General features: G+C 36.9%; 1 protein-coding gene across 1 annotated transcript in view; it reads right to left on the bottom strand.

Moving 5' to 3' along the window:
• Positions 1–2,882: 2,882 nt before the first annotated feature.
• C2H1orf141 (chromosome 2 C1orf141 homolog) overlaps positions 2,883–14,774 on the bottom strand; it is a 46,272-nt gene continuing 34,380 nt past the window's right edge. The window contains 5 exon segments of the mRNA XM_087449235.1: positions 2,883–3,525; positions 3,527–3,960; positions 5,948–6,137; positions 7,646–7,715; positions 13,996–14,140. Coding sequence (XP_087305361.1) covers positions 3,375–3,525; positions 3,527–3,960; positions 5,948–6,137; positions 7,646–7,715; positions 13,996–14,140 — 990 coding nt within the window. The 3' untranslated portion in view covers positions 2,883–3,374.

Below are 14,774 nucleotides of genomic sequence, written 5' to 3'. Positions count from 1 at the left end.
ACGATTTTTGAAGATGGTTTTATGAGACATTAGTCTGCCGTCTTCACAATCATGCTGGCTAATCGAATTAAAACTTCCTTTCTCCATCCCTAACTCATTGTGACTAATTGGCTTAGATCACGGTGAGCAGAGTGAGCCCATTGCTCGGTATCAAACATTTGGGGAAAGCACATTGGGAAAAATATGTTGGAGTTTGAAGGGGCTAAAAAATAATGCCCATCTCCCCCACCCAAATTTGGAAGCGATTGAGAGAGAGATGCAGCAGGAAGGCTGATTTCAATCCTAACACTGTTCACACTGGGGAGCACGGCTTAGGTTTGAGAGCTGACAGGACTTGTGTGGACTGTGTTCTGCCTCCCTGTCTCTGGGTATGAGATTGCCCACCCAACGGAACGTTTGAGTCTGCAGAATGCACACCTTTATCACATTTACTGCTGCTCCCTCTGATTTGAGGCAAAGAGGGAAGAAAATAATCAATTCCCTAGTGCTTACTGTCTTTTAATATATTAGTCCAAGCCAGTCAAGAAACTTGGGCTAATTGCTATCACCTATAATGAGGCTTCTCACTCCTTCTCAGGGGGGAAAATGGAGCAATGGATGGAGAGTGAGACCATGGGTGTTACCAAAGAGAAGTCCCTCTCTCCACAGGGAAACAAGAGGAGTGGGGAAATAAGTGTCCTTCCCTAACTTTCCCTTACCTTTTGAACTTAATCATTAAGTTATGGTCAATCAAGGGTGTGTCTAGCACTCTCTGGAGAGGAGATTAGCAGCTACCGGGGAAGTCCTGCTCCTACCTTTACAAGGTTGCGCCAACACTGTGGATTTTTGGATTATCCTAGGAATGTTGGTCAATAGTTTAATTCTGATCTGGAAGGCTCTAAAATATACATTCATCATTATGTTAATTAAATTAACTCCAAGACCATGATGTGTTAAGATAAAAATTTCATTTCTTATTTCCCATCTCAAATTATAGCCAGTCCATTGCCCAGTATAATTCATCAGAGGTACTGTTATGAGTTAACATACTCTAATAATAAAATGCTAACAACGTAGAGATGCGCACTTTTGAATATAAAACTTCTCCCTCTATAAAATTGCTTGTGAGAAATTAAATTCAAAGATTAAAGTCCCAAAGAGATTGAAGTAGTCAGACCTTGTTGTGGAAACAATTCCATTGTCTTAATGACTTACAACATCAAAAAGTTATTTCTTGATCATGTTACATGAGGGCTGTGTGTTGGCTGAGGCTCTTCGGGGCTTTGCAGGATTCACCCGGCCTTGGTTCCGAATGTCTTCTCATACTGGCACCCAGGTTCCAGGAGTGGCCACTACCTGAGGCCTGCTGTTCTCGTGGTGGAGGACAGGAGCAAGAGGGGCAAAGCTAAGCCATGCGAGTCACGTCTGCTCACATTCTACTGGTTACAGTCAGTCACATGACCAAGCCCAAGTCAGTGGGGCAGGGAAATACGCTCCAACTCTGCAGAAGCATGGCAAAGGCAGGGATGAAATGGGTAATTGGGAAGAAACCGGAAATATTGTAAACAAGTGCTCAAAAATTTTGCCCTTAGAATTAAAGTCTCCAACCTCCACTTCTACCCCATCCTTCTCACCTTCTCTTCTGCCAAGTCTCTCTGACTTCTGCATTCTTCTGCTTTTAATGGATCATGTGATTACATTGGGTCCGCCAATAATTCAGAATAATCTCCATAGTTTAAGGTCAGATGGTTAGTAACCTTAAATCCATCAGCAAAGTCTTTTCACAGCAGTATCCAGATTAGTGTTTGATTGAATAACAAGGGGCAGGAATCTTGGGGAGACATCTTTGGAATTCTGCTTACCACACTGGCTTTAATAATAAAGTGAGAAAAATTATTTATGAACTCATCTAGTCCTGGTGCATGTCACTGTCTTCTAGGAAATTGGTCTATTCAAAATATCCATTCCTAAGGGTCAATTTTGATCATTTCCTTTTGATAGTAAATCACCCACCTTTTTCTAGACTTTCAAATTTGTTGGCATAAATTTGCATGTAGTATTTCTTATGATTCTTTTATTCTCTCCTATTTCTATGGTTGTTTCTTTTCTCATTCATAATCTTATACTCCTTTTTTGCTCCTTTCCCTTAAATCAGGCTTGAGAAGGGTTTATCCATTTTAGTGTATTTTAAAAACAAACACACAAAACAATAACTTTTGCTTTTCTTTATCCTTTAATACTATATTTTCATTTCTACTTAAGTATTTTTAATTTCCTATTCATAATATCTTTTGGTTTATTTTATACTTTTTCTATTTTCCCAAGACAAAAACCTTGGGATCCTTTTCATTAAGAAGGAGAAGAAGAGGAGGAGGAGGAGGTGGAGTGAGAGAAGGGGAAGGAGGAGGAAGAGGAGGAGAAGGAGGAAGAGAAGAAGAAAAGGAAGAGGAAGAAGGAGAAGGAGGAAGAGTCTGGAGTGGAAATGGGAACCTAAACAAGTCCACCTCCTCACATTTGAAAGTTTCCAAAACACCCCCAAGGACTTCCCCTGACTGAAATGCTTCTAATTAAACCTACTTCCTTTCAAGTACTAACAGTTAGGATTTTAAAAAATCCTTAAACAAACAGATTACAAATGAACTTTTGAAATGCAACTTGTTTCTAAATTGACTTCTGCCTTTATGCCATTTGGGTCAATGAGAAGTTGATGAGAAACAGTAAAATAGCAATATAATAATATACCTAAAATGTTCTATACTTTATAGGACTTGATATCAAAATTATTTAGCTTATTAAGGATAAGTTATTTTAAATTATTTAACAATTCAGAAAAAAGTCAAAGTTGTACTTGGAAAAGGCATTATAATAGTAATAAAGTTCCAACATCTACTAACAAAAAGCTATTTCAAATTTTACAAAGAATTTTTAATTGCATGAGTTGCTAATGTAACACAATTTTCCAATGATTATCCAAAATACAGATATACAATGGTACATTCGTCTTATTTGATATTCAATTATAGAGCAAGGTATTGATGTTATTTGGCTTCCAATAGCGAATTTCCAGACTCAGTCTATGCCAGTCTTGGTCCCAAACCAGACTTTACTGTAGGAATGCTGATCATCAAGGAATCTAATTGAGATAATAAAAATTCATGAGCTAGTTCTTCTTGTTGATAATTATTTCCTGATTTTGTCCTCTTATTTACTAAAAATTTTGGCTTCTCTTGAACAGACCACTGTTGTTTTGTAACTCCAATTTCTATGCTTTGCTTTCTTATACCATCCATTAGAACATTACTATTTAGATAAGAATTTCTTCTATAATCTTGGAACTCCGTTATTTGCTTCTTGCTCCCCAAGTATTGCTGTATAAACAATATTTTGTGAGGTGTTTAATTTTCATTTGGCAAGTTTAACAGATCGTCCAATGGTGTTACATTATTTACTCTATGGACTTTGAGTTTATTTTTTAAAGGCTTTGAGCAATATTTGACAGGTAAGGCACTAAATTTGCTCACTGGTTTCACTGTAGAAAACACTTTCAAATTTGCCAGTTTTAGCATTCATTTCTTGAATAACAGTTCTATCAAGGAAACCCACAAATCTTTTTGTTAGACTGGAAAAAGTTTGTGAGAAATCATAGAGTTTATTCCAAGATATGTTTTCTAATGTCTGCTTACTAGTTTTCTTCCTTGATTTATCGTCTGCAACTCTATGGCCCACGTCAAAAGGTGCTGCTTGTATATCTTTCCTCCTTGCTGTAGGCATAGTTCTTTTAGGTTTAGAAGGAGTAACAGATTGATAACTAATTAAAGATTTGAGGAGTTCACGATTTCTTTCTGAAACAAAATTTGCTCTTTTATATGGGTACATGTTTCCATTTTCCATAGGGTGGGGAGGAAGCCTATTTTTTGTCAAAAGTAACATTTGTACATATCCAGTCTCATGGAAAATTATGGGATTTGTGTCATTTTGTTCCTGTGGATTAGAGAAAAGAGTATTTAGTTATCAGTCTATAGAGGCAAGAAGGCTACATGTATTTTAAAACATGAAAATAAAATGATAAAAGATTCTAAAAATGACTACATAGAAGTTTTTAATGTGAAAAATAATGGTATTCAAACAAACAAAAAAGATATACTCGTATGTGACACACTTCCTTCTCTTCTTAATATTCTATTGAGATGTTAGAGGCAAAATCTGAGCTTTTGGCCTCCTAAAATCCTTTTTGAAATAAAGTGGATATAAAGAAAGAAATATATTTGTTAAATATTTGAGGTGTTGTCATTGGGAAATAGGAGAGTTGGTAGAATGGAACATTGTTCCGGCATTTCTTAGGTTTCCACGTCCAGAAATAAGAAGCATACCAAAAAATGAATTGAGTCAAAGACCATAAGAGACATAACTGATTACAAACCAAAATTCAAAGTCTGGATATCCTAATAAATAATTCAGAAAATATAAAATTATCATTACAATGATTATATTTATTATTGTACCCCAACACTTAGCACATAAAAGGTGCTCAATATATATTTGTAGCCAAATATAGCCAAAGTAATAGATTGAGTTAAAAATAGACTACTCTTATCACAGTAGTAGAAAATCTGTATGTATGAGTTACTCACTAAACTCTTTCCCATGTTTCCATTATAGGGCAAAAGGATTAATTCCAAAGAAACTAGTCAAATATGCATATTACCAATTAGTTTGCAAACTTTAAGTCAATGATTGCTACTTTTCCTTTAGAAATATAAGTAATAAAATAAGAAACTAAGATCATCTAATTGTGTATTAGTGTACTTAGTGTGAAAGTTATATTAATGCCTATGATTACGGAAAAGATGACAAAAGATCTAGTTTTGCAGTCTGCTGGTGATGCCAATGTTATCTACTTAGCCAGAGTACTGGAGGTTTGTCACATTTTTGGTCTGTCCAACCCCTTCTGGAATTTTCCAACTTACTAGTCTATGTCCCCTCAGGGGGAGGTATCAGCCTCCCTTGCGGTTAGGGCATAGGCATGTGACCGAAGCTCTGCCAATCAGATACAGGCTCTGCCTGTGAAAGTCTTCAGTTCAGAAAAAGCAAGTGAAAAAGCAGGCATTGTGAAAACTATTCTAGTGAGGATGGTAGTAGATATACCTAGCTTTGAAGGGCAGCAGTGGCAAAGGTCTTAGAAATAGTGCCCCCAGCCCAGAATCAGAGTTGTAAACTGTTATCTGCTAGAACAGCATGGGCCCCAGGGGAGCAGTCTGGGGCTGTAATTGTGTAACTCTGACTGGATAGCTTACCAGCCAGATTGTCTCTCCAGCCTTCGTGGAGACTCTGTGAGCTACCAAATGGCCTTTACTAAACGTATTTTCTGGTTGAAATAGCTAAAATAGATTGATAGATAAGTGAAATATGATCTAGTCATTTAAAAAATTTTTTTATTTTATATTTCTTTTATAATCAAGAAAATTTGAAAAAGCCTTCTTCATAAAGAAAAACAAAATTTTCAGCTGGTGCAAAGGACTCCCCATTTTTGGGGTGGTGATTCTAAAAAGAAAATTAGGAATTTGTGTTGTTGGGGGCCGGCCTGGTGGAGTAGTGACTAAGTTTGCATGCTCCGCTTTGGTGGCCCGGGGTTCGCAGGTTCAGATCCCAGGCGCAGACCTACGCACCACTTAGCAAGCCATGCTGTGGCAAGTGTGCCACATATAAAAAAAAAGTAGAGGAAGATGGGCACAGATATTAGCCCAGGGCCACTATTCCTCAGCAAAAAGAGGAGGATTGGCAATAGATGTTAGCTCAGGGCTAATCTTCCTCACCAGAAAAAAAAAAAGAATTTGTGTTGTTGTCACTTGGGAATGTGAAACCAAGAGGTAGGAAGCACTTATCAAAGATTCTGGTCACTAGAGTATAAGACTTCCACAAGTAGTAATAATACACATATTTACTGAAGAGTAGTAGATATTCTTATTACCATGTGAGAAGTTACTGTCTTTGCTGGACTAATGTTGATTATCTTGGCATTTGGCTTTTGCAATTCATCCTCAAAGCACAAGGGGAGCAAGCTTTTCTTTCTTACTAAATAGTGCTCACTTAATTGATAATTTCTGACGGATTTATTTTCTTCTGTACTAGAATCGTTCATCTGCGGAGGAGATTTTCTTCTGAAAATGAACACGAATTCAGCGTAAATATTTATAGGGCTGATTTCAGCTTGTCAGTTCTTGTCTTCCTCCCCCATTCCTCACAGTCACTGCCAATATCTCCCCCAAACCCTCTGCCACAGACTTTCAACCTGGCAAGACCATCCCTTCCCGCCTGGTTTGTGGGGGAAACAGCAAAAGCAGAGAGGGAAGCAAGACTGTAATATGTGTGCCTGTGTGGTTTTTGAGTGGGGAGGAGGTGTATTATGTAGAAAGAGAACACCAAAAGCAGAGAGGAATTTAGCACAGCCTTCATTGAGATGCTGGGAGACAAATGCTTTGCAGGGCATCTTCTTGCCAACGTAGTGTGGCCCCAACTTTGTTAACAGGATGGAATGGTGTGGTTAGGCAGAGAGAGGATATAGTTCTCATTCCAGATCTCCCTTGGCTCACATGTGACATGGATACTGAGTTTAGGCTTGTTAAGGGGCTTGCCATTGCAAAGTATGAGGGAACCCACAGTAAAGGCTTGGCATGGGTGATGGACACTCGAAGGACAGATGAAAGACATGACAGAGACTCAGAGAGGTCTATCATACTAATGAGAGTTGAGAGTGGACCCTATCTAAGTTCAGAGAGAATAGACCATAAGTTCATGAACCACCAACGTCAGCAGCCACAGAACATCTAGGAATGAGAGCAGCAGTACAGGGCATTGACCAGGATCCTTGGTCAAGTACTTTTTCCTCAATCATGAAGTCCAGTGAGCCCCTCACTCATACACTCAGTTACCATCTTAGAAAGAAATAGAAAGACTGAGTTCAACCTAAAGAGGCTATACAGTATTGCTCCAGACAAGTCTTAAAACACACTGGACTAATATGATTTTTTTCATTACACAGAATTTGAGGGTCTCATGAGAAAGATCACATCCATGTTGTAGTGAAATTAAATTTGTGTCTCTACCACAAAAACACAATTGTGTTTTCTCCCTTCATTTTTCTACGTCTTTCTCTCCATTTGACTGTAAACTTGTAGCAGATAGAACATGTGCTTATGGTCTGAATGTGATGCTGTCTAGCTTCTTGGATGGGCCATTGGGTTTAGTACCTAAATGGTGATTTAGTAGCCTAAATGGTAATAAGAAGCCAGAATAAATTCATTCTGGTCTACTAGAAAATAAAAGCAGAACTCTTCCTATTAGAAACATCATTGATGGGCCGGCTCTGTGGCTTAGCGGTTAAGTGCGCGCGCTCTGATGCTGGCGGCCCGGGTTCGGATCCCGGGAGCGCCCGGAGGCACCACTTCTCCGTCCAACGCGAGGCCGAGTCCCGCGTACAGCAACTAGAAGGATGTGAACCTATGACATACAACTATCTACTGGGGCTTTGGGGGGAAAAGCTGAATAAATAAAATCTTAAAAAAAATAAAAAATAAAAATAAAGAAACAGTTGAATTGCTTTCTGGAAAAAAAAAAAAAGAAACATCATTGAACAGAATAAAATATAAAAAATTTAAAAATATATTACCTTTTATTTACATAATCTTCTAAGTGACCAACCAAATCAAATGATTCCCTAGGTGTTTTTTCAGTTTGAGCTGAAATTATAAAAGATTTTCATAAAAGACACACATATATTATGGCATTTAGAAAATCCCTTGCATAAAATATTTTACAATGTAAAATAACATATGGAAAGCACATGGTATAGTGCCTGATCTGTAGTAGCTACCTAGTAAAAACTTCTTAAGTGAACAAGATAGAACTGGAAAAGACTGAGATCAAGGATCTAAAGTTTGGCTGAGACAGATCAAACATAACACTGGTCTTGGAGATTTTTATAGAATAAAGGCATTCCCAAATTTTCATAAATCTCCAATATATAAAGCCATTATTGGCCAGTAGAAAGCCTCAGATGTTTAAACGCTGTTTGCACGGAGGGAGGTTAGTTAGCAGATGCCAAACAGATCTTGCCACCTGGCTTTAAGAAAGTGTCCAAAGTCAAACTCTTCCAAATACGCCTGGAGGCCACTCCAGCATTTCTCTACTTTCTTAATAGTGTTCCTGGACACACATGTCTCTAGTAATGAATTCAGCTTTCTCCTTGTCCTCAAGTAGTTAGTATCCTAGTGCAGAGCTTCCAAATCTTTTCCACATCATGGCAAACATTTTAATTAATATTCTTTGTACGGTACACTGGGATAAACACTTGTGTACACCTGTAGCCAGGCTACAGGTACAGTGTACACAGGGCCAACCCAGCAGTCTTGAAGGCTGAAGGATCAATATTTCAGCACACCTATAACCCCCTCCAAGCACAACAGGTGACCACAGTGTACTGGTTGGGAAGCTCTGTTCTAGACGGAGGAAATAGTCAATAAACAAGCAAATCAACCAACATGCAAATATTTAAAATAATTTCAACCACTTGTAAGTATTATGGAAAAATATAAACATGGTACTTCACCTAGGATGGCTATAGACAGTCTCTCTCAGGAGGGGATATTTGAGTTGAAATCTGAGAAAGAGAAGGAGGCAGCCAGGTGAAGAGCTGGGGGAACAGCCCACTAGGCAGAGGAAACAGCAAGTGTAAAGCCGTCGGCGTGAACCCAGCTTGGAATGCTGAAGGAACTGCTGGAGTGCAGGGAATGACAGGGAGAATGGGGTAAGAAGAGATGAACAGGCAGTAGGAGCCAAGTCATATAGGGTCACATAAGCCATAGTGAAGAGTTAGAACATTATTCTGGTTATAATAGAGATCAATTGGAGAGTTTTAAATGGAATAATAAAGTAGTTTGATTTATTCTTTAGAAAAGTCACTCTGCTTGTTCAGAGATGAACAGTCTGTGGAGGTAGTGTGGATGCCAAGAGTAGTAATGGAGTAATCAATTAAGATTGTTGCTGTGGTCTAGATAAGACATGTTGGTGGATTAGACAAGGATTGTAGCGGAGCAGGTAGTGGGCTTCAGGTCATATTTTGGAGGTAGTTCCAACTGTACTGACTGGTGGATTGGATATGGAATATAAGGGAAAAAAAGAAATCAAAGATGATTTCTAGATTTTTGGCCTCAGCAATTGGGTAGATGCCATTTACAGAAACAGGAAAGGCAAGTGGGAGAAAGACAGGCCCACTGCTTGAAACAGAGGCTGGGTTGAGATTCCCTGTCTTGTGAGAAAGACTGGAAATCCATCCTTCCCACTGCCAACTGGGACCCAGGAACTAAGTCAAACCACACCAAGCCGTGATGACTGGATCTGCCATATTCCCAATATTTCCCCGGCAGAGGAGCCCCATTAACAACTCTAAAATATGGTTTGGCCTGAAGGCCATGAGGTCTGAGTGGCAGCAACTGCAAAACTTCTAGAAAGGAAGGAGTAAAGTGAAGCGAATAAGTGTTGAGTGAGGAGAGAACCTTCTAAAATTCTAAACCACATTGAAAAATATAAATCTAAGAAAGACAGTCAACAAGGTCAAGAAATAGAATATAAATTCAGCAATAAAATTAAATAGAAGAGGGGCTGGCCCCATGGCCTAGTGGTTAAGTTTGGCGTGCTCCACTTTGGTGGCTTGGGTTCGGTTCCCAGGCACGGACATACACCACTTGTCTGTGGCCATCCTGTGGCAGCAACCCACATACAAAATAGAGGAAGATTGGCAACAGATGTTAGCTCAGGGCAAATCTTCCTCAGCAAAAAAAAAAAAAAAAAAAAAAAAATTAAATAAAAGAATCTAAAAACAGCTTTAAAAATCTTACCATATCTCAATTCTCTTGTGTATATTAGCATTCTGTCATAGTTTAATTGACAGTGTGATTGGTAACATCTTAGATTTGATAAGATATGGTATGTTTAGGAACTTCAAAGACATAAATGAAAAACTATTCATATGAAAAAAGCAAGATATTGTGAGATAAAAACAGGCTGAAGTGAAAAAAAAAAAAAGAACAAGTCAATATAAAAAAACCTGAAAATCTTGGAAATAAATAATATAATTCTAGTTTACACAACCAAAGGGAGAATTAATGAAGTGGAAGAAAACACCAAGGAACTCACTAAGAATGCATAGAGAGATAAATAAAAAATATGAAAGAACAGCTATAAGACATGAAAGATAGATTGAAAGACTTCAACATTTGTCTAATAGTTCTGGAAGAAGAAAATAGAGGAAATGGTGCAGAATCTATATTTGAAGAGATGATAGCCAATAATTCTAACTAACAGAAGTGTATTTCACAAATTGAGGATGAGAGATAAGAATAAATCTACACCAAGATGAATTGTACTAAAAATGCAGATCATAAAGAATGAAAATTCCTGAAACTAACAGAAAGTAAAGGAATGGCATTAATTGTCATTCCACAAAGAGATGACAATTAGACCAAAAGCAGAATTCTAATCTATAATTGATTCCAGAAGATAATGAAGCTATATCTTTAAAGTGCTGAGGGAAAATAATTTGCAACCTAAAAATCAATATCAACTAAACTGTCATTCAACAGTGACGCAAAATAAAGATGCTTTCAGATACACAAAGATCAAAAAGAGTTAAGAACCAACAGATTATCATTGAAAGAACTAATAAAGGATGTCACTCAGGAAAAATAAAAGCGAACACAGATGGCAGGATACAGGAAACAATGATGAGCACAGAATTTAAAAACTAATCTTAGTTTGTATTTTAAATGAAATATTATTAATATTTTCTGCATTTATACAAGCCATTTTCTCATTACTTTAGATTACTAATTAAATTATTTTCTGTAGATTATTTTATATACAATAGATTATTTTAATTTATTACATTTTTGTTGTTTTAGACTTTCGTATTGTTAGTCTTTTGTTTTCTTTTTAACTTACTTTACTAATGTACAATTTACATACAATAAATGCACTCATTTTAAATGTACAGTTGGATGAATTTTGACAATATATATATTCATGTAAGCATCACCATGATACTCACCAAGATGTTGAGTATTTCCATTATCCCAAGATAGTTTTCCCATGCCCCCTTTGAGTCAGTTCATTCAATTTGTTCTGTTCTCTCCTTCAAACACACTGGCTATCTTGGTGTTGGATATCTGTTTTCTTCCCTCAATATACTGTCTTGTCTAATCTAGTCATATTTTTGTGCCTTTACATTGCCTTCTACGTGACTTTCCTAAACCCGCTCTGCAGATCTTTGATTTGGTTTACTCCAATATTTATTCCACTCTTCACTACTTTTAACATAACTTTAAGTTCTGCATTAGCATTTCCTGTTTCCTTAAAAATGTTTTTAGCTCTGATAGCACCATTTCATCCTTGACAATTACCTTTTATATTTTCAAATCTTATTTCATAGAATCCTTATTTTCTTTAATTTCTTGAGCACATAAAATGATTATTGTCTAAATTTTCTCCTGTTTTATGGGGTACAAATTCTGTCAAAACATGACCATCAGCTATCTTTTAAATTATTTCCTTTTTTTTGCTACAGAATCTTTGATAGGTCTCATGTTTTGCTTTTGTTTTTCTACCTACTCACCTTTGAATCAGGACACTTAAATCTCGGCTTGATATTAGTCCAAAAATAACAGGGGTGAATTTTCTATGGATGCTCTCCTGTTTACGTGGGTACTGTTAAATTCTCCCCTTAGAAATTAACCTGTAATGCAGATGTTGTTACCTTACCTGCCTGAGCAGGCTGGTGAGGGAGCTGGAGCCCTGAACAATCATAGGGAAATGTGTTTCTGTGCACTGTATGTTTGTGAGACCTCTTCATGATTCTAACGTGGTAGTGGATGCTCTGTCCGTTTATGTGTGAGGTGCCGCTTGGGTTCCAGTTTTCTCCCTCTCTCTTGGGGTAAGCAATTCAGTTTGGGAATGTATTTAGTCAAAGAAAGGGCTTATGGCTCTTTGGGCTGTTTGATGGGTCATATGTTTTTTTCTTTACACGGTTATCTTTGTGGCTGTTATTCATACTTGCAAAGATGGTTCCTAGGAAATTGCACCTTGTCTCTTCTGTTGTCAACCTTCCCTGTAAGACCTTGCTCCTCTGAGTTAGGAGGTTTCCCCTGAGTCCATCTGAAGCAATACTAGGGAGCCAGGGAAAGAAATGACTAGGTATGGTCATTAGGTTTCTCTCAAAACACTGCTAACACACACTTGGAATGCTGTTGACTTGCAATCCAAGGGGGAGGATTTCCCATCTCTCTGTGACCCATCGTTGATAACTCCTTCTCTTTAAGTGTGTGTGTGTGTGTTGGGGGGGGGGTGATGGTTAACAGGAGTATTTTCAGAATATCTTCTACTGGCTCTTTCAATATTCTTCTGTTCTTCCAGGAAATGGAATTATACATCAACTTCTAGAATCATCTTTCAAACTACTTCATATTGTAATATGCAGCAGATTTTTTTGAGTTTGGGATAAACGTCCTAGTTTCAATTTAATGAATTTTTCTTCCTTTTGTTACTCATTTTGGCCAAGATAAACTTGTTTCTATGTTCTCACCTTTTCTAGAAGTCTAAATTTGGGACTTTGATAAAAGAACAATAATGCCTCTTCTGTAGAGAGAATCAAGAAATTTTATAAAAGGAAATTTGCTTCGCCAAAAGAGTAGAACAGCCTGCCACTGCTATAAGGGAACACTTCAGAGAAGATACAATATCTGAGTGGAATCTTAAAAGACAGTGTGGTAAACAGAGGGTTGCCTACTTAACAGTCCTTTTATCCCTTTTTTTGCTATCTTATTCATTTTCCTCCAAGCAACCATGTCCTTCAAGGGAATCTGGGCTTCTTCCTAACTCAAGGGAGTGAATCTTGAATGATCTAAGCTTGTGCGTTTCAAAACGTGAGTCACAACACATGAATTTAGACACTAAATCAATTTTAATCCTGACCAGCATTTTAAAAAATGAAATACTAGAATAGAATAGAATAGAATGGAGTGCATAACATGGATCCTTAGTAACAACTGTACAAAACACTAAAATACTGCAATCAAATTCAACTAACAGAGGGAAAGACAAATAATTAGGGTTTCATGAATCTGAATCTTCTACTCCATACATATATATTAGATCAAGATATAAAAAGTATTTCTTACTGTGGGTCATTTTAAAAGTTGGGAAAACTAATCTAAGCCAATAATGATTTACTGGTTTAGATATGGGCGCATGAAGCTATTCTAGCCAAGGAGACAGATGGGAGTTCTGCTGGAGGGCTTTGGGGAACATTGTCCTCATTCTTACAAAGGGACCAAAGAGATTTTCTCGTTTACAGCGGATGTTATTAACCCAAGTTATCTTGAATAGTAGACACGATATTGTACAGCAAGGCTAGGAGAACAAGCTACTTGCTAAGACAGTTAAGGAAAGTTGAGAAAACATGGAGGAACCTGATTTTGATGGCATCATTAAACCCCTGAATTAACCAACCCTGGAACTGCCTTACTAATGGACTTGTTATTTGAGATTATAAATATCTTTATTGTTTAAGACACATGTAGTCAGATTTTCTCTTAATTGCAGCTAAAAGTGCCCCAACTATCAACGATGAATAGGAATCTATGAGGCGGAGAAGTTTGTTCTGAGCATAGAGAACAGAATGGATCAAATCACACAGTACTTGGAACAGACTGTTCATTGTGACTAGAATCAGTACGGAAAAAGAGACAGAAAAAATAGAAGGTTGGAAAGATGTTATATACCATACTAAGGAATCTGAACTTTACCATTTTTGTGATAGAGTCTTCAGATGTTATTAAGTAGTGAAATAATATGGTAATATAATCAGATAGTGATGTTCCTTGGTTAAAGATTTTCTTAATGCTTATATCTTAAAGTTAGATGTGGGTAATTTTCAGTTATTTCAATATAAACAGACAATATGTATACCTGTAGATAAAGTAGAGTCTTTTTCCTTCTTATAAACATTAGATTGAATGCTGGGTACAGGAGAAAAGACTGTAGAACCCAATGTTCTTCCACATGTTTTTCTACGCTGTGAATATAGATCATGCAAGGGCTTAGCATTTTCCACCTAAACATCAGGAAAAATGGAAAACTATCTTAGAAATTATTTCTTTCCGTGTGTATATTGATAAAAAATTTATACTGAATTATTCACATTTGGAATGTGTAGTATGATAACTAACAGATGTCTAGTTCTTTAAATACTTTCAAATATAATGTTTATTTAATTCTCGAAAAACCCCTATGAGATGGGTGTTATTACCACCTTATGGATGAGGAAACAAATCAACAGAAATTTAAAAATTTGCCTATGCTCACACTGCTTACCAACTTTTATTTCCTTTGTCTTTAAAACTTAGACTTTATATTCATATAAGATTTATTTCTCCATGCAAGGAAAGTCTAAACTTCAAATACTGAGGAAAAAAGCCTTCTCAGTTTAAACAGAAACTTGACTGTCTCATACATAGAGGAGGTACAGCAGAATAGTTCTGAGTAAAGGGAGAGAAACTTGAAAAAAATGATTGAGCTTCTCCTAGGTTAGGGTCTCACATTGGCTCCGTATATTTTTGCTTAAATACAAATATCTAAATATCCAAAAAATATATATGCAGATGTAAGTATAAACTGCATAACTTATGATTCTCCATCAACAAACCAAACAAATATTTGTTTAACACCTGCAATGTTTTTTACACTAG

Source organism: Ceratotherium simum, chromosome 2 (genome assembly GCF_057802395.1).
Source record: "Ceratotherium simum simum isolate JZ-2026a chromosome 2, ASM5780239v1, whole genome shotgun sequence".
Lineage (NCBI taxonomy): Eukaryota > Metazoa > Chordata > Mammalia > Perissodactyla > Rhinocerotidae > Ceratotherium > Ceratotherium simum.
Note: the sequence above shows the minus strand (reverse complement) of the source record. Positions and strands in the feature narration are given on the sequence as shown.